This window comes from Fulvia fulva, chromosome 10 (genome assembly GCF_020509005.1).
Source record: "Fulvia fulva chromosome 10, complete sequence".
NCBI lineage: Eukaryota > Fungi > Ascomycota > Dothideomycetes > Mycosphaerellales > Mycosphaerellaceae > Fulvia > Fulvia fulva.
In genome coordinates this window covers 59,851-82,970 of record NC_063021.1, presented here as the reverse complement: position 1 = coordinate 82,970, position 23,120 = coordinate 59,851, and the positions used below count along the sequence as shown (strand labels likewise).

Here is a 23,120-nt window from a genome sequence, read left to right as displayed (position 1 = left end):
TCGCTGCGCTCGCTCCGCTGACGCTTCGCTTAGGCACGGCTCAAAGGTTGGAGGTTTATAATTGATAGTACTGGGTATGGGAATATCGTTCCAAGCGGAGGTGGTGAGGGGGGTGAGGGGGATGAAATGTTTGGATCGCTGAGTTTCTTGTCGCCGAGAGATGGGGCGGGGTTGGATGAGAGTGAGGGTGTGCCGTGGGGTTATGAGAAGAAGTAGGTTGAGGTTGAGAGGATTAATGCTGATGGAAGCGGGACTGGGGTTGTCTCTGATTTATGTGTAGTATGCCGCTTTGATTGATGCTATTCTCGGAACTGAGGTCTGGCATACAAATTACACATTGTGATCAAGCAAAGCAATATCCAGTCGCCAAAGCTGTCTGTCATCATCACTGTGAGTCAAGTGGAAAGTCTTTTACAAAGGAAATTGACATTAAGAGAGTTTATCTACCCGCAAGAAGCCCAAAGTACTCAACTCAAAAAGTTCAACGCCCCAGGCCGAAGGAAAGCAGCAAAGCAGTCAAGACACTCAACTCGGGGATCTCAAGGTCCCAGGCCGAAGGAAAACAGCAAAGAAATCAAAGTACTCGACGCGGGAAAATGTAGTGTCCAGCATCGGAACAAAGCAGCAAAGAAATCAAAGTACTTGACTCGGGAAGTCAGGGCCTCGGGCACCCATGAAAGCAGCAACCGAAAAGCACCCGCCATTCGGGGAGGAATCAGTTCTCCAGCCGAACTGATGTCCCCATACTTTGCCCTCCCAAGGAGAACGCCCAAAGAGATGCAGAACCAGCATAGGCCATATCCACTCTCGCAAGCACCTAGCATGTCTTCACTTGGCCCTACCCTTACCCTTTCCGGAAGGTCCTCCATTTCCACCCCGGTCATCTTTCTTCTTGTTCAGCTTCTCTGCAGCCTTCCTGGCGGCTTCAGCTTCTTTGGCTTGTTTAGCCAGAGCATCCCTGGCTTTTTTGGCGTCCGCCTTCTGCTTGTCAGCAGCTTCCTTATCTAACTTCTTCTGTGCCTTCTTCTGTTCAGCAAGTTCTTTCTTCGGGTCAGCAGCTGGGCTCTTCGTCTGCCCACTGCCTGATGGCTTGCTTTGGCCGCTTCTTGAAGCAGGGGGTGTCGAACCTTGTGCAGGAAATGAAGCGCAAGCTGGTGATGCTGGCTGCGAGCCTCGTGGCGCAGGACTGGTCGAGATACTCATTGGAGAGCCAGATCCTTGCCGTGGGGCTCTTGGTGGTGCAGGACTGGTCTGGACACTCATTGGAGAGCCAGGTCCTTGCCGTGGGTCTGCTGGAGACCCGGGCGACGCACTTTCCCGTGGGCGGTTACTACCTTGAGTGTCGGTCATTTCGCGAGGTGCTGGCCATCCCATTGCTATTCCAATATGGTCGTCCGGCGCAGGCGTAAACTCACCTATTGGCCGCACACGCTGTGGAGATACATCATAGAGATCGAGATCGCTGTTCGGGTCCGAGGGAATAACGAGCGGAGGGGGACGTGCTTGTTGTCGGCGTGGTCCCTCCATTGATGGTGCATACGCGGGGTTGAAACCCCGTGTTGACCTCGAGTCCTGTTGCCCTTGCTGCATTGGCGCCGCACCTCCCCAATCTTGCGATACAGGGGCGCCGCGTGTGTCTGGCGCTCCATAGCCGGGGAACGTCTGCGTACGCGGTGCCTGCTGGGTGAGTCCCCTCTGCTCCTCCTCCTGCGCCACCCTCGCCATACGGTCTTCATGTTGGCCTCTCAGATTCCCCAGAACTCTGTGATAGGGCTGCTCCACTTGTTGCGGCTGCCCTCGTTCCCGCCTGATAGTAGCCTGAGGGGCTGGATTGACCGGCTGCGTCAGCAGAGATGAATTCGACAGACCACCCATTCCAGCCAGTGAGTCGTCGGTCCGCTGCTGGAGGGGCTGTTGTGAACTTCCAGCAGCCTGAGGAGCTGCATTGACAGGCTGTGTCGGCAGAAAATATCCAGTTGTTGGGTTGTAGCTCTGCTGCTGAGGGGGTGCTGGGTACTGACCGCCACCTTGATTCATAGGCCCACCGGCGGCGTGTGTCGAAGCGCTGGCAATTGGGGGCATAAGTGCCATGCCAGGCATAGGTGCAGGGCCGCCAGCTTCAGCCATGGGGGCGGTAGCGGCTGCTCTGGCGCTGGCGGTCCGCGTGCTTGCTGAAGTTGCTGCATGTAAAAGTGTGCATGTCGATCAGTAGCGGCGTTGGCAATGATCAACCTGTGAGCAGCAGCATCACCGTTGCGTGCGTTAAAAAAGATACCCTCCCTGCTCCGGCCAGCGCACTGACCTGTAGGCCAGACGGGGTTATAGGCCCCTAAGGGAGCTGGTACCCCGGCCTTCAGTTCTCTCAGCCACCCCGTACGCTGGCCCCTAACGTGATTGGTGATGCCCGGTTGATTAACGTTGTATCGTGCGTTTACTACCTGTGTAGGGTCCAAGATCCGGTACTGCATCGATCGTGCATGAGCGGTTGCAACTTGAAGGGCTCCGTTGCCTTCAACTATCGCTACGACTACCTGATCCCGAGCCCCACCGTGGCCATTGTACGCTTGTACAAGCATGCGTAGCCAGTAATCAGGATCATTAAAAGCAGGATTGTTCCATTGCGCCATGATTCGGAAGAGTTAGATCCAAAGGGTAAGATGATAGAAGTGTGAGTTCGATTGTTGTATCACTGTATCCAAAGGCTGTAGTGATCGCTTTGAGTCCTCGAAGCCGTGTCTACTGATTTGTTGTTCTGATGAGAAAGAATCGATAGTGAGAATAAGAGAGGTAGTTTTATGCCCGTTGCTCCTCCTCTAGCAAATAGTCTCGAGGCTTTCCGTCCTCGTGGCCATGTCGCCGAGTCGCGGTACTAATAGCTGACCATTATCGAGTCATATTGCAGTGCTGGTTTCCTTGTGCTAGTGGGTATGGACGGTTTGTGTTGTCTACGGCCGTCGGGAGCCGGAGGTATTGGAGGTCATTACTGGATTTGAGGGCCTCGAGGTTGGAGCAAACATGGTGGTTTGGGCGGAGTGGATGCTTCACTTGTGTAAAGGGGGTGCTGGGCGTGTCATGTGGGACCGATTAATGCTTGTTGGTCGAGCGTGAAGAGCGATGGAGTGGTCACGGCCAGAGTCCATACCCGGGCCTTACTGTCGTTGCACAGCACCTGACCGGTCTCGTGAGGAGGGTTCCGGGTCTCGATGGACATGTCTTGGCAACATGTGAAGGCTTCAAGTGGTGAAACCTAGCAGCGATCTCAGGAATGGAGCGGCATGCATGACCTATGCATAATCAGTGAGGAAACATTCAACATTGAGGATTGGTGCATTGTACTCACACGGAGAACATTAGTATGAGAGCGGAGGAATCTACACATCCTCTAGGAGAGACGAGATTGAGGCTTCCGTGCTGAAAACTTCCAGAAAGCCGATGCTCTGGGGTACAACACCTGGAGGAGACAGCGTCAACAAAGTGTCCAGCCCGACAAAACGAACAGCGCAAAGCGACACATCCATCCACAATGATAGTAACTCATCATCAGTCCCCCTACTCCATTCCAACCGCTCATCCCCAACACCAACCCACCTCCTCCCAAACACCACCTCTCCCCTCCCTACCCCCCACCCCTCGACGTCAACCCCACCCTAGCCCCATTAAGACTAACACAAGTAAGCGTAAGATGCTCCACCCACACCTCCTCCTCATCCCGACTCTCAATCCCCGCAAACGCCTGGCACAACCTCACAGTAGCATAACTCGCCTCCGTCAACGCGAACTGCTGCCCCAGACAAATTCTCGCACCCCCATTAAACGGTAAATACTCCCATCCCGGCCGCAGCCCCTTCTTGCCTGTATCTGGGTCATCGAGCCAGCGCTCCGGTCGGAATTCTTCGGCGTCTTGACCGTAGTAGTCTTTACGGCGATGCATCGCGTAGACATTCCATGCCATGATTTCACCCTTCTTGATGAAAATGGGGGCGCGGCCGTCGGGCCCGCCGCCGAGGGGGAGGGTGGTGTCTTCGAGGGCTTCGCGGCTGTTTTGGGGGACGACGGGGTGGAGGCGGAGGGATTCGTTGAGGAGGGCTTTGAGGTATTTGAGGTTTTTCAGTTGTTCGAAGGTTGGTTTGGCGCCGTTTAAGGTGGCGATGTCGGCTTGGAGCTTTGTCCAGATGTCCGGGCGCTTGGAGAGCATGAACCAGGTGTTAGTGAGGAGGGATGCGGTGGTGTCGCGGCCGGCGAGGAGGATGTTGAGGAGCTCGCTTCGGATCCGGATGGGGTCTGTTGTTTGCCGGACAAGCTCGTCCATGAAGACGTATCGGCCGCTTGTTTCGGCTTTGCCTTTCTCGGCGAGGAGGGTGTCTCGCTTTGCGAGACCTTTCTGGACGAAGTAATCGACGAAGTCGTGGACGAATTTCCTGTCCTTCTCGAAGCGATCGTTGGCCTTGAGAAGCTTGGCCCACATTCCCCATCTCGATCGGTGGGCGATGAAGTCTTGTGAATATGTGAACGCCTCTGCGAAACCTTCGGAGCTGTTCTTGGTAAGCGATTCCGTAGACTCGCCGAAGAGGAACTCGGTCGCAGAATCAATCGTCAGACGGAAGAACAAATCCGACAAGTCGACAGTAGCACCATCAGCAGGAACCGCTGCAATCAAGTTGCTGACATGCTTCTCAAATGTTGCCAAATCACCGACTTGCGAGCGAACAAAATTCGGTCGAAGCATTTCCCTAGAATGCTGCCACTCGGCACCATCTGTCGTGAAGATACCAGCCCCCAGCAAAGGAGCAAACCCAATCTTCCGCCGCTTGCCAAGTCCCCACTTCTTGTGGTCGATGGCTTGTATAGTCTTCAAATTCTCGGGCTCGGTGGTCATATGCATGTGGCGTCCCAGGGCAACAAGCTGCATGGTGTTGAGGCCTGTCTCGGTGAAGCGTTTGTAGCCCAGTTCGAGGAATCTGTGTTCCTTGAGCGCTTTGATGTTGTCCAGGAAGAGATCGATGCCGTAGAACCTGTCTCGCTGTGGGAGCCATGGTGCATCCAATACGCCCCTTTCTCGCTTGAAATCTCGCCGCCCGGCCCATAGTGTGATGGTTGTGAGGAGCTGGTAGACAGCATAGACTGCCGCCAAGCCGATGGCGGCTTTAGCGGCATGTGGCAAATTCGAGAGAAAGTCCATCGTGATAGAGCTTCACAGCAGAGCACAGTGAGAGAGAAGGAATAGAACTCACTCATAGATGGCCAGACCAAGATGCCTATAGGGCTGAGGTCCGTCAAGCCGTGTGCTCGGGTAGACAGCTGAAACGGAGCAGGTGCTCCGCTCTCATGGATGTCGGCATGTCCGTGGCGTCCATGTCTCCGCCGAGGTGACCAATGACGCTTGGTCAGTTTGTCTGCTGTACCACGCCTGTGCTCATGACAATGTGCGAGGTAATGTTGTGTCAACATTACTCTTCACATGTTGCTCTCGGCCGCAAGAGAACAAGAGTGAAGATGCTCGATCCTGTGGTTGGATGTGACGTTGCCGCTTTAGCCGAGCCGGCGCCGGCTGTTTGTGCATGATGTGCACGCTGCATAACGATGTGCATGAAGCAATAAGGTAGTATTAACAATGGCCCACAAGACCATTCGGCACACCACATGACGTGTCGACGAAATAACAGCAGGTCGGTCGGTACCATTCCGCCTATCCCCGCAGCCACATGAATCCTCCCGATACCACACATGGCTCAAATCCTCGTGGCATGCACGCGGCCGCTGTGGCCATCTGTTCTCCGACTATAGGCTACAGCTATACCCTCAGCAACCGCTTGACTTCCGCCTGAATAGCCTCACTCATGTCCTTCGTCGTAGCCTCCCCACCTAGATCACCCGTGCGCACTTCCAACCCACCATCCGCCTTCGAATCCAGGACCTTGGCAATCGCCTCCTCGATCGCATCAGCTTCATGATGCATATTGAACGAATACCGCAACATCATCGCCAGACTGAGAACCTGTGCGACCGGATTGGCGAGGCCTTTCCCACTGATATCTGGAGCAGATCCGTGGACTGGCTCATACAGCCCAATAACTCCCCCAACACTGTTGCGACCCAAGTCGGTGCCTGGCGCTCCAGCCAAGCTTGCGCTTGGTAACAACCCCAGCGATCCTGTGAGGCCTCCGCTTTCATCCGAGAGGATGTCTCCGAAGGTGTTGTCGGTGACGATTATGCCATTGAATGCGGTTGGCTTGGTGATGAAGAGCATAGCCAGGGAGTCTGCAAGCTGATGCCGTAGCTTGACTTGAGGGAATTCTTTGGCGAAGACGTCGGTGACTACCCGTCTCCAGACTCGTGAGTTGGCCAGCACGTTTGCTTTATCAGCGCTGAAGACGGGCAGGGGTGGATCGTGTTGTAGAGCCAGAGCTCCGGCGACACGGGCAACTCGTTCGATCTCAGGTCGTGAGTACTCCCATGGATCCCGGCCGTAGTCTTCGGTCTCGACTTTGTCGCCGTAGTATGCTCCGCCGCAGTTCTCGCGGATGAGCATGAAGTCGACGTCCTTGATGATCTCGCGTTTGATGGGTGACCAGTCGACCATCGTCTTACTCGCAAACTTGCACGGCCTCAGGTTGGCGAAGATCTATGAAAAAGTCAACCAACGTGCTGCAAACACCACTCCGACGTCAACATACCTGCATCCTCTTCCTGATCCTAAGCAACCCACTCTCCGGATTTGGCTGGACAGTGCCCCATTCCGGACCGCCCGCACTCCCAAAGAAGACAGCGTCGACCTTCTCACATTTCTGCAGAACTTCTTCTGTCACGGAGTCCTTATGCTTGTCTAACGAGCATCCACCACAAAGGTCAAAGTCTCGTTCGAACTTGGCGCCTGTTGCTTGCTCGACAATGTCCAGGACTTTCAGTGCTTCGGTCACAACTTCTGGACCTATGTGATCACCAGGTAACACAAGAATCTTGCCCCCTTTGGCAGGCGCCACGTTCGCTGTCGGGCCATTGGCCGAAGCGCTGTTGGGTCCTGCTGTTGCCATGTTCGGACGTGCAATCGTATGGGTTGACTTTAGGTGGCGATTTCTTCTCACTGAGCTCTAAATTCTGTTGTATGACCCTTTCCTACCTGGACAGGAACTGTCTAGGCATTCTTATAGGAACTCGATTGCCATCGGCTCTCTGTTGTCGTTATCCGTGATGCCAGTCCACGAGCTTCCCCGCCACACCACGCCTGGAGGCCGACATCGGAAGACTTCCAGGGATTCTCCTCATTGATCAAACTGGCAACGAGTTGCAGAATATCACTTCATGCTTGCATACTAATAGCACATTCAGATGTCCAAGCGGCCAGTCTCCTCATTTGCAGATATATCGCTGGTGTTGCCAAGATGCTCGACCTTGATCCACCGCATTCCTCAGATGCTTTTTTCTTACTCGCAGATATGGTCCGGCACTGGCTGGAAGTGGGTAGGCGATACGTTGCTGCATCTCATGACCATGGCCTTGTCGCCCTCAATACATCATACGAGCTGGAATTACTGTTGTGCATTGGCATAGTGAGTGGAGACAGTCCCAGCGTCACAAGACCATTGCACAGAACCATAACCGGAAGAACCCTCGGGTTCTTGCATTCATGATGACAGCAAATGGCCCCCATAATCACTGACTCACTGCGATTCTGTGCTTTCATGGTTCTGCCGTTCCCGATATTCTCTTGGAACCTTACCAGGCCATCGATACTAAGACCAGGACCCTGGTCTCACGCCGAGATGATGCCTTACATCTGCGGCTGGCGACAAGACGCTGCATTCCCCGATTGATGGAAGGACGCCATCTTCTTCATCTGAGTCGTATCGTACCTTGCTGTGCAGCTGTGCCTTAGCGTGTTCGAGGGCGAGCCCATGTATCAGTATGTTGGCGGAACGCTCTGCGGCAACGAAAGTGCGCATTGACACATGCTCTGGTATCTGCCTCAATGAGAGAGAGAAAGACCACAAAGTCTAGTGTATTTCCTGTCACATGATGCGAGAGTCGCCCTACGTATGAACACTTTGTGCCTCCTTGGAAAGCGTGTGAACAAGTTCACAAGCCACTCAAGCGAGGTGAATGGCGCAGGCGGCGCACGCACCATGTCTCTCGGCACGCGACACGCGACGCGCAGGTTACACAACGCAGCGTTTGAGAGCTTAGACAAACGACACTAGCGCCACCGACTGCGGTTACTTCATCTCTGCTCCTTCGAAAGTCACCGATCTCATCAACATCGGCGGCGGAGCCCTGCTTCGCACGGAAACAACAACACAGGCCCGCCACTCCGCAATGGAGCGCATCAAACAGCTGCAGCAGCGTCTGGCTGCGAGGCAAGTACTCATGGCTCAACTTCAGGCCGAGTGTGCTGAGATTGAGGCAGACATCGCTGAAGTGCAGCAGCAACTCGGTATCAGTAGGTCGTGCGCCATAACCTGTGAATGACATCGGAGCTGACAAGATACAGATAGCGGGTTTCGCTTCCTAGACCTACCTCGGGAGCTCCGTGACATCGTTTATGAGTTTTGCCTGGCGAAGGGCAAGGTGTTCTTGCCGCAGCAGAGTCACGACGAGTACGATGTTCGTTACCTTGATCGAGACTCGTACGAAAAACCAGAATTGCAGCTCCTGACTGTCAGCCGGCAAGTTGCTGCTATCGCAGAATCAAGTCATACTCACTGCGAACGATCACCAGCACCTGCTATCGTATGGAGAAGCATACGAGAGAGACAGTCAACTTTCACTAGCAAATGTTAGTCAACTCTCGCTGGCGGATCTTGCGCATCGCTATCTCACCAACGTCAGCATAGCACTGAACCAGTCCAATTTTCGAGATGGGATTGAACGAAGAAAAGTGACAATGCGCAGATTTGCTCAGCAGACGGGCGACAAAAAAGCTCGGATACTCGACGACCACTTCGCATGGAGCGAATACATGTATGCTATTATCTGGAAGGACTGGCTGGATGCCATTTTCGTCAGGCCCATGAAACATGTACAGATTGACGTCAGCAACTGCTACTGTCACCAAGGCTGCTGCCGTCTGGCAAAGAGATTTGCTCGTTCGTTCCGGCACATAGAGGGACCTGACGACGGCTATGACAACCACGTCTTCCCGGAGGATGCTCTCCGCGTCACTGAGCTCCTTGGTACCAAGACGAGGACAGAACGTCAAAAGATCAGGCGTGCGCTTGCACATGGACTGCACGCACTGATTGTGTCCGAAAAGTTGAACTCCGAAACACCACTCACTCTTCGCTTTACCAATGCGCCCGTTCCAAAGGATGGCCACGTCAAAGAGTTCTTGGAGTCGCATATGTTGCATAGAACAGTACTCTGCAGTCGCTGAATAAAGGGGTCAGGGCAAGGGTAAGAGGCTGGGGCATGATTGTGGCGTACGATGTTGCTGATTAGAAGTAGTACTGTATGCTGTTGCAGGATGAGTTTGCGCGTACAGCGAGACTGTGCAAGTTGAAGGAAAATCCTAGAACGGTACGCAAGTACCGTTGCAAGAGAGCAACTTCTAGCGCTGCTTCATCTTTGCGCTCGATGGCTACGGCTCTGATCGAGACTTTGTAGATGGAAGGACTGCTATACGCTTATGGTAACACATGTCGCGCAGCGAACCGGCCATACGGAGCGCCACTGTGTACTCGAAGTTCCTGGTTCGTATCTTATCTGCTCAAGTCAGTGTGAGCAGCGCTTGCTATGCGACAATTCATTGGCGTCTAGGAGTCCTTGTTGGCGAGCCTTGACCACAAGACCGCACGAAAGACTGGTGGGAAATTCACATGCCGCCGAGCGCTTGGCCAGATTCCGACAGGTTGATTCTTGCTTGAACCTGTCAGCGCGCCACTGTATAGTGTAGAATGTAGCAATGTACACGAAGCTATAGGGCGTCGTACTGCCCTGGCGATCGCGTGTCGTCATCTTAGCAGCTGCCAAATATCTCGTTGGTGAATGAAGGTGACAGTGAATCTTGTCACACGCACATGAAGTCGAAAACGGCGCTAGCGGAGACCAACACTCCACGCTTCAACCCTCCGACTCCAAAGTACAAAATTACAATCACCCTTCACCACAAGTCAGAGACATTTGATATCGCACACCACGACTGCTGGGACAAGATGGACGACCTCGTGACAACGATGGCTAATCTTCGACTGGAGCACAGCATACGTAAGTCGCATGTGAGGGATTGATGTCCAAAACCTCGACTAACTCGTAATAGCGACGAGCTTCCGTATCTTAGATCTCCCCCGTGAGCTTCGCGACATGGTGTACGAGCTCTGCCTTTCGCGCGGGAAGGTGTTCCTTCCTCTAAACCGCTACAACCCTTCCGATATGCGACATCTCGACTATCAAGACACCCCGAAGCCAGAGTGGCAGCTGCTCTCAGTCAATCGACAGATGCGCCAAGAGGCTGCCAAAACGCTCTTCGCCCACAATCAGATTGTTCTTGCGCCCGACACCAACCAACTCCTCCTCGACAACGGCGGAGGCCCTCCCGAGGAGCACAGCATCAAGATTCGCGATCTGGCTAAGCACTACCTCGCGAGTATCAGTGTCGCCTGGGCCATGGAGAACTACCTCGACAAGTCAGTTCCAATGAGTCGGTATTTGTGGCACGACCGCGTTCCCACCCACTCGGCGGACGAGCGCATTCTTGCAACCCATAACGACAGCAAGACATACACCGGGGGCTGGCGTCGAGAGTTCGCAATGACACTGACGTCCAATGTGCGGTACATTCAACTCGACGTTACCGACTGCTATTGCATTCTCGGCTGCTGCCGAATGATCGAGCAGATGAGCAATACTGTGGATCACACAAAGTCTGCTTTTGGCGCGGACCTTGTGTATCCAGACACGCTGGAAGTGATCGAGGTCACTGGCACCAAGACCCAGGCGGAGCGTCGTTCCATCGCAGAAGCCCTTGCTCGTGGCTTGTGGAAGCAGGCCCCGGCGGGTGGGCCTTATAAAAAGTTGACACTGCGGTTCAGAAAGTTTGTACTTTCTGAGGATTCTGAGGTGCGAGCGGTGATGGAGTATGGCCTGGAGGAGATGGAAGACCAGGATGTGGATATGAAGATCGAGGCTGAGAATCTGGAGCGCGACATTGCAGAGCTGGAACGTTATGCGCCAGACCTTTCACAACAACATGCAGAAGACTCTAGCGATGACTGAGAAGGCAATGGGGGAGCGACATCCTAAGCAGAATGTGCCGTAGCTGGGTGGTGTGCAGTACGGCGGAGGCGCCCAATGACAGGCTGCTCTTCTGGCTTCAGCACGCCGCCTAAGAGACATAGACTTGATCCATGCAGTACATGGCACGATTGCAGATGTGAGTAACAACGAAGACGTCCCTCAGCTCTAGCTCTGGCTCTGGATTCGTCTCGCTCTGACGAGGCTCGTGGCATACATGACTAACATTGGATTGATCGTAGCGGAACTAGACTCCTCGCCTGGAGATACGCCTTGTACTGCTTAAAGCCGCCCGCTGTCGGGAGAAAGTTTGGGGCCTTGAGTATTGTAGCTGAGTTTGTGAAAGAAGCAGAGGTCTGAACATGATACTACCGCGTTCCATCTACTGTGCTACCACGGTGGACTGCCGAGAAGCTGTACCTAATATCTCAGAGGGTATTGGCCGCGGGCGAGACAGCTCTTTTCCCCCCGTCTCATGATTCGGTATCCGACTCACCCGTAGCCTCCTCAGGCGAGTCATCTGGCAGCTCATCATCGCCAATAGAAGGCTCTTCGGTGACAATAGACAAGGTGGTTCGAGGAGTATCGCATTGGAGCCATCTGTTGTCAACCTCCCATGTATAGAGGCGACGGTCGTCCACAAGATCCCTCGGCAAATCCTCCCATCTACCGTGATAACCTGGTCCACAATACTTTCCGTCCTCATCGTACAGTCTACTGGCGATACTGGCTGCATGGTCAAAGAGTTGCTGGACCGTGAAAAGGATCTGAGCGTAGGTAGCCTTCCGTGGTAGCTGCGCCTGCCAGTGCTTGTTGCGAGCTCTCCAGTGGCCAACGATGCTGGGTACATCGAGCTTGCCGCGTGTGAGAGTCTTGTAAACGTTGGAACGAGCGTGAAAAATCCTGCTATTGACATCCTACCAGTGCTTGAAGATCTTCTCGGCTACTCGATGCAGTCGAGTGTCCCTGTCGGTGAAGGCTTCCTCGCCAAAATAGTAGACCATTGACAGATTTTCAAGAGCAGAATGGATGTCATTGAGTCGAATCTGGTGCTTTGCGTGAGTGGTGACAATACGCCTGGCTAATTCCTCGTCGCCGCCGAGTTCGCGAACTAGTCTTAGCTGAGCCGCCAGGCCGCCCTCTGGGGAGCTTCCAGAGATAGAGTCGTCAACAAAGTCCTGGTAGGATAGTACAGCAGCTTTCATGGCGGACTTGTACAGCTCCTTTGAATGCAGGTGGCATGCAATGCGGAGATATGTTAGCGGTGTCTCAGCGGGCGTACCACGGAGGATGACAAAGCCTATGAGGCGACCGATGATTGACGCGAGCGAGCTATACTCATGAGTCCAGTCCAACAGTCTGAGAATCACCAGTGTCCAGCCAGTACAATTCTTCTCTCGAATGCTCGCCAAGCCTTCAGCGGATGGCCGCAAAGTAGCGCGAAGCCGATCTTGTGTGCAGTGATAGTCGCCCGGACGTGGCCGTAGAAGTCGGAAGATCTGAGGGCATGCTCGTCGTAACTCGAATAGTACTCTCCGAAAGAGCACGTTTTGCTCACGGCTTGAAATTGGGCTTCTCGCTCGGCTGGAGCGGTGACGGAAGTCTTCGTGGCTGGGTTAGGACTCTAATGCTCCATTGATCTTGCATGTGCACGTACCTTGCCGACAAGTAGACTTTCATGTAGTGTCTTGAATTCGAGCTCGTAGCGCTTGATGCTCGTGCCCTCCAACGTCTTACCCTTGATCCACTGATCGCCCAGACTGGCCTTCCAGAATGAATGTGTCTTGAGGAGGTCACTCGGTATGATGATAGTGTCCTCCTCTTCTGGCGATAGTGAAATCTGCATGTCCCCACTAGCAACGACAGTAGCCCGCTGGCCAACTTTCGTTATCTGTGTGGGAACATGGTTTGCACAAGTAGAGATGCTTCGTGTAGTCGATCGGGTCTATATGTCCTTTTGCGAGACTGCCTGATAAGTACTTGTCATCTTCGTCGTGCTCTGGATCGTCGGCATAGTATTCGTAGTATGTAGGCGAGCCATCTTCTGGTTTGATCGGAGTCGCACGGGGGTAGCTATAGATGTCGAGGACGGAGCTATAATTCAGCGTGCGCGTCGCCATTGAGACAGATACGTCATATCACAGCAGAGAGAGGACGGTGTAGAAGCAAAGTATAAAACTTCGTAGTTGAAGGGCGGCATCATGCGCAAGCTAGATGACTGCGGCACGGCCCGCTAATCAAGTTGTTGGTGAACAGAAGCATTAACATGTGCTAACGACTTAGCTCGAGCTGGAAGCTTTGTCATGCAAACAAAGAAAGGTCCCAGTCTCTAGGGACATCATACTGGGACACTATACTCGGTCACCATCCGCTGCGCCAGATCTTCCAATGTCCAAAGCGTACCTGGGATTTGGCCGCACTTCGACTTTGATTGAGCTTCAACTTGAGCTTAACACATCCTTCAAATCTAGGCTGTACACAAGACTCGTACGAGTAGGGGGTAAGGGTTGGGGTTAGGGAGGTTAGGGAGGTCAGGGAGGGTCAGGCAGGATCCACCAAAAAGTCGGGCCCCCGTGTGTTAATTAAGATCAATGGGCACTTAATGAATTTGCCGAGTATGGTGTCCGAGTACAGTGCCCCTAGAGACTAGGAAGAAGGGTTACTTAGGCGGCACAAGGTACATCACAAGCGAGTCCAACTTCATGCTAGCTATGCTTCGTGACATGTCAACACAGCAGTGCAGCTTATCTCTACCATTAGTCAATGAGCCTCGGCGCGCCTTACCAATCTCGTGGCTTCTACATAGCTGAGAGTCGTCCCTAGTCCCATATCCCGCCACATTGAACGCACCTCCATCCTAGCAACACATCCCACGCTTCTCGTGACACTGAAGCAAATCACAGCCTGTCGTCCCCCATAGAAGGCTCCTCCATCACAACGCTCAAATTGCTACGCGATATGTGACGAGGGTAGCGAGAGATGCACTCCTGCTGACGCTCCCCGTCCTCTTGCCACGGGTACACATAGTCGTTACTAATCTCACACAATGGAACTTCCTGCCATTGGCCCCTCTGGTCAGGTCCACGATAGACCATGTCCTCATCGAAGAGCTGCATGGCCAGTGAGCCCGCGTGCTCGAAGCACTCTTGAACTGCGTGAACGAGGCCTTGGATAGTCGTGCCGCGAGGGAGTCTCGTACGCCACTGCTTGTTCTGGGCTTTCCAATGCCCGACGATGCTGCGCACGTCGACCTTGCCGCGGACGAGGGTGCTGTAGACGTTTTGGCGGAAACGGTTGCGGAGCACTTGGTCACGTCGTTTTGTGTTGTACCAAGCGTGGCGTCTCTGATCGTACCAGGCGTGGAATATGTTGGCGCTGAGAGTGTAGAGTCGTGTCTTGGTGATAGTGAGCCCTCTTGGCAGTCGGACGGCCGGATTGAGGTTCTCGAGCTCGCTGTCTAGAGTCTGCAGCATATCTTTGTACGTCCTGTGTGCGGCCATGACTCGCATTGCCAGCTCCTCGTTTCCTCCGAGCTCTTGTATCAGTCTCTGCTGTGGGTATGGCTTCTGAACGCCGTAGATACCGGGGGCGTTATAGTCGACAACAAGGCGCTCGTAGTTCACCATTGCAGCAGCAATCGAGTTTTTGTACAGCGCTTCCGACCTGAGGTGGCATGCAATACGTAGATAGGTGAAGGGCGCCGCTGATGGTCTGCCATGCTCGAGGACGAAGTCCGTGACACGGCTGCGCATCTTGTGCAGGGAGCCATACTCATGGATTTAGTCCAGCAGCCGCAGTATTACCAGAGTGGGAGTGTCTGGAAACATAATCCAGTCGTCTGAGAGTCCGAACGGGTGACCTGTCCATGCTTTGAGGGGGTGACCACATAAGATTGCGAATCCAATTTTGTGGGCGTTGATCGTGGCCTTGATGAATGCGGTCCAATCGACATGTTGGCTTAACGCACCTTCGTCGAAATCACCGCACGAATAGCGCAGGCAGTCGCGATAGTATTCGTTTTGGGTGTCCAGGAACATGGCATGTCGACGATGGGGAGCGGTTATTGCGGTCTGATGGAGGCTGTTACTACGGCGTTCTCTACTTTTAACTACGGCGGGATACGTACCTTGCCAACGAGGATACTCTCTCGACGAGACAAGAACTCGAGCTCGAGTCTCTTGATGTTGGTGCCCGTCACCGTCTTCTGTGGTAGCCATCGGTCGCGCAAGCTAGCTTTCCAGAAAGGATGCGACGCTTTCAGCAATGTGCTCGACAAGACGATCGTGTCTTCTTCTTCAGGCGATAGTGAGATGTGAACGTCACCATCCGCAACCACCGAGGCGCGCATACCAAGTCGCTGTACTTCCGGCCACGAATAGTTGCACAGCACGAAGTCAGATGAGGTGTCGATGCCTTCAGCAGCGGAGCTGATGTTTGGTAGATGTCTATCATCCCCGTCGTAGTCTGGATCCTGGTAGTAGTACTCATAGTACTGTGCTGAGCCGTCTTGAGGCTCGAGCTCTTGTGTGTCTGGGCTGTCGTGCGTGAGTTCTCGCTTCGCCATCGTCACGAACAGAGCAGTCCGCGTGTGATGAAGGTTGGTGCAGAACAGAATGTGCGATCTTTGAATAGAGAGAAGAGCCACGGTGTGCGAGAGCGATAAGAGTGGCAGTGCTTCACGGCACGGCCCGCTGGAGTCTTTCTTCGGTGAACGAAGCATTGACATGTGCTCGCCGCCTCGACCTCGCCACCTCGACCTCAAACTCGAAAGCCATGGAAAGAATATCTTCCGGAAACGTGGAGCCATGCATGACATTTTAGCTTCGTACACAGCCTGCCATCTGATCTAACTTCCAGTACACGGATCACAAGTACCATAAACCTGACACTGTGGGCTGGGGTTGTTGCACAAGCCCGAGACGCAGTCTGCATTGCTTGTGCACATCGCTGTGGCGTTGTTAGTAAATCAGATAGAACCGCATGAGCAGGCTTGATCTTACCGCCCTGATTACAGCCCTGCTGTCGAGTAGTCAGGCCGAAGACACGTTTGACGAGGGAAGAGGCGATGTTGGTCGAGGCGATATCGCGCTTGTGGCCTTGTGCATTCTGTTAGCTCTCTGAGGATCGAGGGAGGACGTATTGAGGGATGCTTACCGCTGTGTCCGCCACCTCCACTGTAGCCACCGCCTATTGTTTGGTCAGCCCTTCTACGCTAGCAGAGTGTTGGATGATAGAGCTGTACCGCTGTAGCCGCTGTAGCCCGAGTAGCCACTGCCACCACCGCCACCTCCACAACCCTGGCGCGTGCTCATCATGGTTGGGTGGTCTTCGATGTAGTCGGGTCTGGTTTCAAGTTAGCTCGCTGCCTGAATGAGATCAGTATTGGTGGACGCATGTAGTGACAGCTACTGCTATAAGCAGCGCGATAGAGGCTAGGGAGAACTTCATCTTGGCTTCGAGAGGTGCGGTTGCCGGTTGGAAGCTAAGCAAGGGAATGAAGCAATACGTATCTATGCTTCACCTTGGGCCATTGTTGTAGCAGCTGCTTCAGATATTCCTGCTGCGCAAGCGCAGGCCCTCGATTCTGCATGATCGTCCCTTCCGAGTAAAGTCAACCGAGACAGTGAAGGCCAACCGTCGGCAGGCAATATGATGCGCTGGCAGCAAGAAAACCACGTCTGTATTGATTTAGACAGTCAAGAAGCCCGATGGAGGGGATGAGTGAATGACTAGGTGTGTGGATAGTTGAAAGGATGCTTGCAATTCACTAAAGTATGCTGAAAGTGAAGTACAAAGTACTGGGCAGGCACGGCGGGGTAGGACGAATAAGGAGGCCGGGACGCGAACAACAATCAAATTTTGCAAGGGCTTGAAATTCGCCCAACTTCCAGCGTGTCGCCTACCCGACGACACCTTCCTCCATCAAATCAATTAAACCAGTAGCTGATCATCATCCACTCGACCACTTCTTCCACATAGGACGCCGCAGAACACGCGAGATGGATCAATATCCGCCGCTCGACATGGCGCAGCCTTCGCCGTACCCCACTGGTGAGAAGATCAGCGTCATCGTCGACAAGGACAAGTTTGTGCACACGCGCAATGCTGTAAGTCAAGCTTCATCACAACATCCATCAATGCCACGCGACGCGCCATCAAACTCCCGCCGCTTCGAGCTGTCAGACAGTGTCGCAGCTACCATATGCCTGCGCCGCGGTCATAACCACCACGCACAGCGACGCGCCCTCGCACACGCGTCACCCACTGACATGCCTTCATGTAGCTCACCAACGCCTTCGTCGGGCTCTCTGGCGCCATCGACACAGCCGTCAAGGCCTATGTCGCCCACACCAATGCCGTCCTCGACGAAGGAAGCACGCTCGACGTCAGCTACTTGATGCAACCGTTCAACAACATCAACAACGTCGCCCAGCTCGCCCACCAAGTTCTTCAAAATGGCAATGGCGCAATGCCCATCCCCGGCAACGTGTGGCCGAACGGCAACATCCCACAAGGCTTCAATGCCGACGGCAGCAAGAAGAAACGCCAGTACAAGCCACGCGACCCAAACGCCCCGAAGCGTCCTCTGACCGCCTACTTCCGCTACCTGCAAGAGATGCGCCCCAAGATCGCCGCAGAAGTCCAGGCTAGGGGACCGCCTGCAGACGGTAACAAAGCTGGTGACATCTCGAAGATCGCTACCGAGCGCTGGAACAGCCTTCCCGCCGGAGAGCAAGCCCCGTACCGCGCTGCGTACAAGAAAGAGATGGTCAACTACGACGAAGCAGTCAAGCAATACAAAGCACAAGGCGGTGAGGTTGGCGAAGGCGAAGAGGACGCAGCTGCCGAAGATGACGACGAGGTACCTTCCCCTTCAGGCCCTGTCACTGTCAAGGCAGGCGCGGACGAGGAAGAGGAAGATGACGATGACTCCAGCGACGATAGCGACGACTCGAGTGAGGAGGAGTCGGAAGACGAGCCAGCGCAACCCGCGCCGCCGCCGGTGAAGGCGGAAGCCGTGAAGAAGACACCCAAGGCAAGGAAGACGGCCAAAGTGAGTGTGCCCAAGCAGAGGAAAGGCGCGTACAACCAAGTGATGCAATGCATCGTTTGCCATGCCGTCCTTCCGAGCAACGCTATTGCCGATCACATACTAAACCATCAACATCAGGCAGGAGCAGACCCGGTCGCACCTACCCCACAGCAACTCAGCAGTCTGCAGGTGAATGGCTTCGCACCACCTGCTGCTGAGATGGCTGCGCTTTCCTCATCGCCGACTCGCAAACGTAAGGCGGATCCTACGCCAGGCGACGGCGAGAAGAAGAAGAAGGGAAGAAAGTCGAACGCCGACAAGGCTGCTGAAGCGGCTGCAACACCGTCTTCACAGCTCGTGCCAGAGTCGAGCGAGAAGCTGAAGAAGGAAAAGAAGGTACGTCGCGCGCCATGCTTCGAAATTATCACGAAGCGCTGAGCACCGAACTGGACTTCGCGCTGCCTGTAATGCACGTTGCTAACGATGTCGCGTTAGGAGAAGAAGAAGCGCAAGCCCGAGGCAGCGGCCTGATCTGGTTTCTACCACTTGGAGTTGTGTGTTTGATGCCCTGCTGTCGACGCGGCGTCCTGCTGTTCTAATGATAACCACTGGTGCGAGCGAGCTGTGTGCGGTAATAGTCGATTAATGCTATACAGTTGTACCTCAACACTGATTCACATCAACGCTGACCTCGCAGAGTTCGCACTCCCCAGCAAACCAACCTCAACGGGAGCAACGAAAGGCTGCCTTCATGCTTCGAGTATCTGCGAACATCTGCAATCGCAATCACAATATCCAACCACACTCCCAATCGGCCAGATCCGACACAATCTAGGCCCACGCGATGGCTCTTCCAGCTGCCAGGTTCCCCACCAAAGCTCCCCAAGCCGATCTCGCACCAATTTCAGTCAGCTCGAAAGCTTGACTCGGTCCTACATGCCATTCAGCTTTCTAGTACTGTTTACTCTTAGTCACAGTTTCTATGCCAGGCATTCCTAGGTAACAGATCCGTAAACATGCAGTTGGCACCGAAGGAGGTATGTTGTAACGTTAATATGCGTCTACACTGCTTGCGACTGTCTTCGACCGAGTCTGGCGGGGACTGACAGCGATGTTGCGCTGCTGATAAGAGATCGCAACACAGATAGATAAGCTCCTCATATCCCAAATCGGCACCCTCGCACAACGACGCCTGGCTCGCGGCGTACGACTCAACCATACCGAAGCACTGGGCCTCATCGCGAGCGTCCTACACGAGTTGATAAGAGATGGCGAATACACCGTGGCAGACCTCATGTCCATCGGTACAACGCTGTTGGGGCGCAGGCATGTCCTGCCCAGCGTTCCACATACCTTGATGGAGATGATGGTGGAGGGCACGTTCAGGAATGGGACATATCTAGTGACAATTCATAACCCTATCGCGACGGATGATGGGAATTTGGAGAGGGCGTTGTATGGGAGTTTCCTGCCGATCCCTGGGCTGGGGAAGTTTCCGTGGCCGCCGGTTGAGGGGTTGGAGGCGTGGAAGGGGGGAAAGATGCCCGGGGCGGTGGTTGCGGTGAAGGGGACTGCGAGTAGGATTCATCTTAATGTTGGGAGGAGAAGGATCAGGATGAAGGTAACGAGTAAAGGAGATCGCCCGATTCAGGTGGGAAGTCATTACCATTTCATTGAGACGAATCCGAAGCTGGAGTTTGATCGGTTGAGGGCCAAGGGCATGCGGTTGGATATTCCTGCGGGTACGTCGATTCGGTTTGAGCCGGGGGATATGAAGACTGTGACGCTGGTGGAGATTTCGGGGAATCGGATTATTGCGGGTGGGAATGATGTTGCTCCGGGGGATGTTAAGGATTTGGAAGGTGTGTCTGGCGAAGAGGATGCGGGTATCATGCATAGGTTGCGAGAGGGTGGGTTTTTGAATGTTGAGCAGCCAGACGCTGATCAGATTCTGGACCCGTACTCGATGCCGCGAGAAGACTACATTGCCATGTTTGGACCCACAACTGGTGATCGCATCCGTCTTGGACCGACAGACCTCTGGATCAAGGTCGAGCGCGACATGACTGTCTACGGCGACGAATGCTCCTTCGGCGGAGGCAAGACTATCCGTGATGGTATGGGTCAAGCCAGTGGTCGCCGCGACGCGGAATGTCTAGACACTGTCATAACCAACGCCCTTATTGTCGACTGGACGGGGATCTACAAAGCAGACATTGGCATCAAGAATGGTCTTATCGTTGGAATCGGCAAAGCAGGCAACCCAGATGTGATGCAAGGCGTAGACCCTGCTCTCGTAATTGGTGCAGCGACGGATGTTATTGCCGGTGAGCATAAGATCATCACAGCTGGTGGGTTTGATAGTCACATCCACCTCATCTGCCCACAGCAAGCCTACGAAGCCATCGCCTCCGGCATCACCACCTTCCTCGGCGGCGGCACAGGTCCCAGCACGAGTAGTAATGCAACAACCTGCACCCCCAGCACCACCATGATCAAACAAATGCTCCAAGCCTGCGACTCCCTCCCCATCAACATCGGCATAACCGGCAAAGGCAACGACGCCTCCCCCATCCCCCTCCGCGACCAAGTCGAAGCAGGAGTCTGCGGCCTCAAACTCCACGAAGACTGGGGCTCCACGCCCAAAGCCATCGATTCCTGTCTAAGCGTCTGCGACGACTTCGACATCCAATGCCTCATCCACACCGACACGCTCAACGAATCCGGCTTCGTCGAAACCACCGTCGCAGCCTTCAAGCACCGCACAATCCACACCTACCACACCGAAGGCGCCGGCGGCGGCCACGCCCCGGACATCATCAGCGTGGTGGAACACCCCAACGTCTTACCGTCGTCTACCAACCCGACGAGGCCGTATACGGCCAACACGCTCGATGAGCATTTGGATATGTTAATGGTGTGTCACCATTTGAGTCGGAATATTCCAGAGGATGTGGCGTTTGCGGAGAGCAGGATTCGGGCGGAGACGATTGCGGCTGAGGATGTGTTGCATGATTTGGGCGCGATTTCGATGATGAGTAGTGATTCTCAGGCTATGGGGAGGTGTGGGGAGGTTGTGGGGAGGACGTGGAATACGGCGCATAAGAATAAGGTATGTTTGCTGTTGCTGTTGCTGGGTTCAGATGCAGATGCAGATGCAGACGAGGGCAATGGTGTTGTGGTTGTTCTTGTTGAAAGCGGGTTCTGTTGCTGACTGTGTGTGTGCGTCCAGGTTCAACGAGGTTTCCTCCCTGAAGATGAAGGCACGGATGCTGATAATTTTCGCGTCAAGAGGTATGTTAGTAAGTACACCATCAACCCTGCCATCGCGCAGGGTATGGGCCACCTCATCGGCTCTGTCGAAGTGGGCAAACTCGCAGATCTCGTGCTGTGGGATCCTGCCAACTTCGGCGCGAAACCGGCCCAAGTCGTCAAGGGGGGGATGATTTCTTGGTCGCAGATGGGGGATCCGAATGCTAGTATTCCGACGGTGGAGCCGGTGTTTATGAGGTATGTCCACTTCCTCCCTTCTACTCCTGCCGCTGATGATTGCTGACACTGACATACCAGACCAATGTTCGGCGCCCTCAACCCCTGCACGACCGTAACGTGGGTCAGCCAGGCGAGCTTGGGCAAAGTTAGGAAGGAGTATGGATTGAAGAGTAGGGTTGAGGCGGTCAAGGGGTGTAGAACGATTGGGAAGGGGGATATGAAGTTCAATGACTTGATGCCGAGGATGAAGGTTGATGCGGAGAGATATGTGAGTGTCACGATAGCTTTGAGGTCGCGTAGATGGGAGGCTGACTAGTGTGTGTTGCAGACTGTCGAGGCTGATGGAAAGATTTGTACGGCGGAGCCGGCGGAGACGTTGCCGTTGAGTCAGGGGTATTTTGTCTTCTGATGTGCTTGTGAGGGGCAATGTGGAGTATAAGATGTCGGCAATAACACATTATTATGATGTTGCTGTTGTTCTTTTATTGGAGCTGTGGTGTAGCGCCGTTGCAACTATCTACTTCTCCGTGGTCCAGCTGACGTTACAGCCGCCTAGCGGGCCGTGTCAGGTCACACAGCGCATTGCATGGCGGGTCTTATGGCTCCTTCGAGTGCAGTTGGCATGCAATGCGGAGGTTTGTCAATGGTGCTTCGCCGGACGCCCTGTCAATGGGATCTTCAACCGGCTGCTGCGAATGCTTGTCACCTACCTCCTAGCAACAGTCTGAGAGTAGAAGGAGAAGAAGAAGATGGCGCGCGCCTTGCAACGGAGTTGTCGATGTGTCCCGAGTAAACGATAAGCTTCGATTGAGTATCATTTCTTGGGGATCTGCTCTCCAAGAAGTTATGAGATCGGTCACTGAGTTGCTCAGGTTCCCTACTTCGTCCTCTTCATCTACCCATCGTACCGTCTCTGATCATGGCGCTCGACATACCAATTCAATGCGGATCCTCGTCACCAACTCCTCCACTGCCTCATCGCCGCCGAGCGCGTGGCTGTCTTCGCTACAGACGCCATCGCTTGAACCCGCTAGCTTGCTAGCTCGATGCGTGGAGCATAGACATCGCGTGAAGCGCACAACGCCAACAACGATCTCCTGATATTGGAAGTACCGAGTGTTCCCGCCGCGCTCGACACAAAAGCCCGAGGTGGCACTGGCTGGCGTTCCATGCTGTTCAGGTCTTCGAGCCTTCCACAGACGCAGCCACACCGATCAACTTATCAAATTCCCAAAACATGACAGCATGCTACTACTAACTCTCTAGCAAGTCGCCCCAATGACCCTACCATCCCTACGTCTTCACCACGACTCCATACAACTTCACCTCCAGCTCTTCCACCTTCCGCCGCAGACTTTCACCACCTATGCCG

General features: G+C 54.1%; 12 protein-coding genes across 12 annotated transcripts; 4 read left to right on the top strand and 8 right to left on the bottom strand.

Annotated features, from left to right (window-relative positions):
• Nucleotides 1-828: 828 nt before the first annotated feature.
• On the bottom strand, nt 829-2,127 carry CLAFUR5_11705 (uncharacterized protein; the record flags this gene model as incomplete). The annotated part of the gene is made up of 1 exon (XM_047910853.1): nt 829-2,127. The coding sequence occupies one exon, from the start codon at nt 2,125-2,127 to the stop codon at nt 829-831; it is 1,299 nt and encodes a 432-aa protein (XP_047767640.1).
• Nucleotides 2,128-3,616: 1,489 nt separating this feature from the next.
• On the bottom strand, nt 3,617-5,179 carry CLAFUR5_11704 (Cytochrome P450 monooxygenase himC; the record flags this gene model as incomplete). Its single annotated transcript, XM_047910852.1, has 1 exon — nt 3,617-5,179. One exon carries the CDS (start codon nt 5,177-5,179, stop codon nt 3,617-3,619), a length of 1,563 nt encoding a protein of 520 aa, XP_047767641.1.
• Nucleotides 5,180-5,791: 612 nt separating this feature from the next.
• On the bottom strand, nt 5,792-7,031 carry CLAFUR5_11703 (3-isopropylmalate dehydrogenase; the record flags this gene model as incomplete). Its single annotated transcript, XM_047910851.1, has 2 exons — nt 5,792-6,622; nt 6,675-7,031. 2 exons carry the CDS (start codon nt 7,029-7,031, stop codon nt 5,792-5,794), a joined length of 1,188 nt encoding a protein of 395 aa, XP_047767634.1.
• A 1,279-nt stretch (nt 7,032-8,310) lies between these two features.
• On the top strand, nt 8,311-9,367 carry CLAFUR5_11702 (uncharacterized protein; the record flags this gene model as incomplete). Its single annotated transcript, XM_047910850.1, has 3 exons — nt 8,311-8,434; nt 8,486-8,652; nt 8,681-9,367. 3 exons carry the CDS (start codon nt 8,311-8,313, stop codon nt 9,365-9,367), a joined length of 978 nt encoding a protein of 325 aa, XP_047767635.1.
• A 643-nt stretch (nt 9,368-10,010) lies between these two features.
• On the top strand, nt 10,011-11,205 carry CLAFUR5_11701 (uncharacterized protein; the record flags this gene model as incomplete). Its single annotated transcript, XM_047910849.1, has 2 exons — nt 10,011-10,197; nt 10,250-11,205. 2 exons carry the CDS (start codon nt 10,011-10,013, stop codon nt 11,203-11,205), a joined length of 1,143 nt encoding a protein of 380 aa, XP_047767636.1.
• Nucleotides 11,206-11,696: 491 nt separating this feature from the next.
• On the bottom strand, nt 11,697-12,428 carry CLAFUR5_11700 (uncharacterized protein; the record flags this gene model as incomplete). The annotated part of the gene is given in 2 exon segments (XM_047910848.1): nt 11,697-12,126; nt 12,145-12,428. 2 exon segments carry the CDS (start codon nt 12,426-12,428, stop codon nt 11,697-11,699), a joined length of 714 nt encoding a protein of 237 aa, XP_047767637.1.
• A 349-nt stretch (nt 12,429-12,777) lies between these two features.
• Nucleotides 12,778-13,069, bottom strand: CLAFUR5_11699 (uncharacterized protein; the record flags this gene model as incomplete). Its single annotated transcript, XM_047910847.1, has 2 exons — nt 12,778-12,807; nt 12,881-13,069. 2 exons carry the CDS (start codon nt 13,067-13,069, stop codon nt 12,778-12,780), a joined length of 219 nt encoding a protein of 72 aa, XP_047767283.1.
• Nucleotides 13,070-14,120: 1,051 nt separating this feature from the next.
• Nucleotides 14,121-14,975, bottom strand: CLAFUR5_11698 (uncharacterized protein; the record flags this gene model as incomplete). The annotated part of the gene is made up of 1 exon (XM_047910846.1): nt 14,121-14,975. One exon carries the CDS (start codon nt 14,973-14,975, stop codon nt 14,121-14,123), a length of 855 nt encoding a protein of 284 aa, XP_047767284.1.
• A 27-nt stretch (nt 14,976-15,002) lies between these two features.
• On the bottom strand, nt 15,003-16,039 carry CLAFUR5_11697 (uncharacterized protein; the record flags this gene model as incomplete). The annotated part of the gene is made up of 2 exons (XM_047910845.1): nt 15,003-15,293; nt 15,350-16,039. The coding sequence occupies 2 exons, from the start codon at nt 16,037-16,039 to the stop codon at nt 15,003-15,005; spliced, it is 981 nt and encodes a 326-aa protein (XP_047767282.1).
• A 30-nt stretch (nt 16,040-16,069) lies between these two features.
• Nucleotides 16,070-16,538, bottom strand: CLAFUR5_11696 (uncharacterized protein; the record flags this gene model as incomplete). Its single annotated transcript, XM_047910844.1, has 4 exons — nt 16,070-16,170; nt 16,224-16,319; nt 16,378-16,410; nt 16,466-16,538. 4 exons carry the CDS (start codon nt 16,536-16,538, stop codon nt 16,070-16,072), a joined length of 303 nt encoding a protein of 100 aa, XP_047767591.1.
• A 684-nt stretch (nt 16,539-17,222) lies between these two features.
• Nucleotides 17,223-18,787, top strand: CLAFUR5_11695 (Transcriptional regulator HMO1; the record flags this gene model as incomplete). The annotated part of the gene is made up of 3 exons (XM_047910843.1): nt 17,223-17,330; nt 17,507-18,652; nt 18,752-18,787. The coding sequence occupies 3 exons, from the start codon at nt 17,223-17,225 to the stop codon at nt 18,785-18,787; spliced, it is 1,290 nt and encodes a 429-aa protein (XP_047767589.1).
• Nucleotides 18,788-19,272: 485 nt separating this feature from the next.
• On the top strand, nt 19,273-22,157 carry CLAFUR5_11694 (Urease; the record flags this gene model as incomplete). Its single annotated transcript, XM_047910842.1, has 5 exons — nt 19,273-19,293; nt 19,389-21,368; nt 21,489-21,766; nt 21,827-22,016; nt 22,077-22,157. 5 exons carry the CDS (start codon nt 19,273-19,275, stop codon nt 22,155-22,157), a joined length of 2,550 nt encoding a protein of 849 aa, XP_047767590.1.
• Between the last annotated feature and the right edge of the window lie 963 nt (nt 22,158-23,120).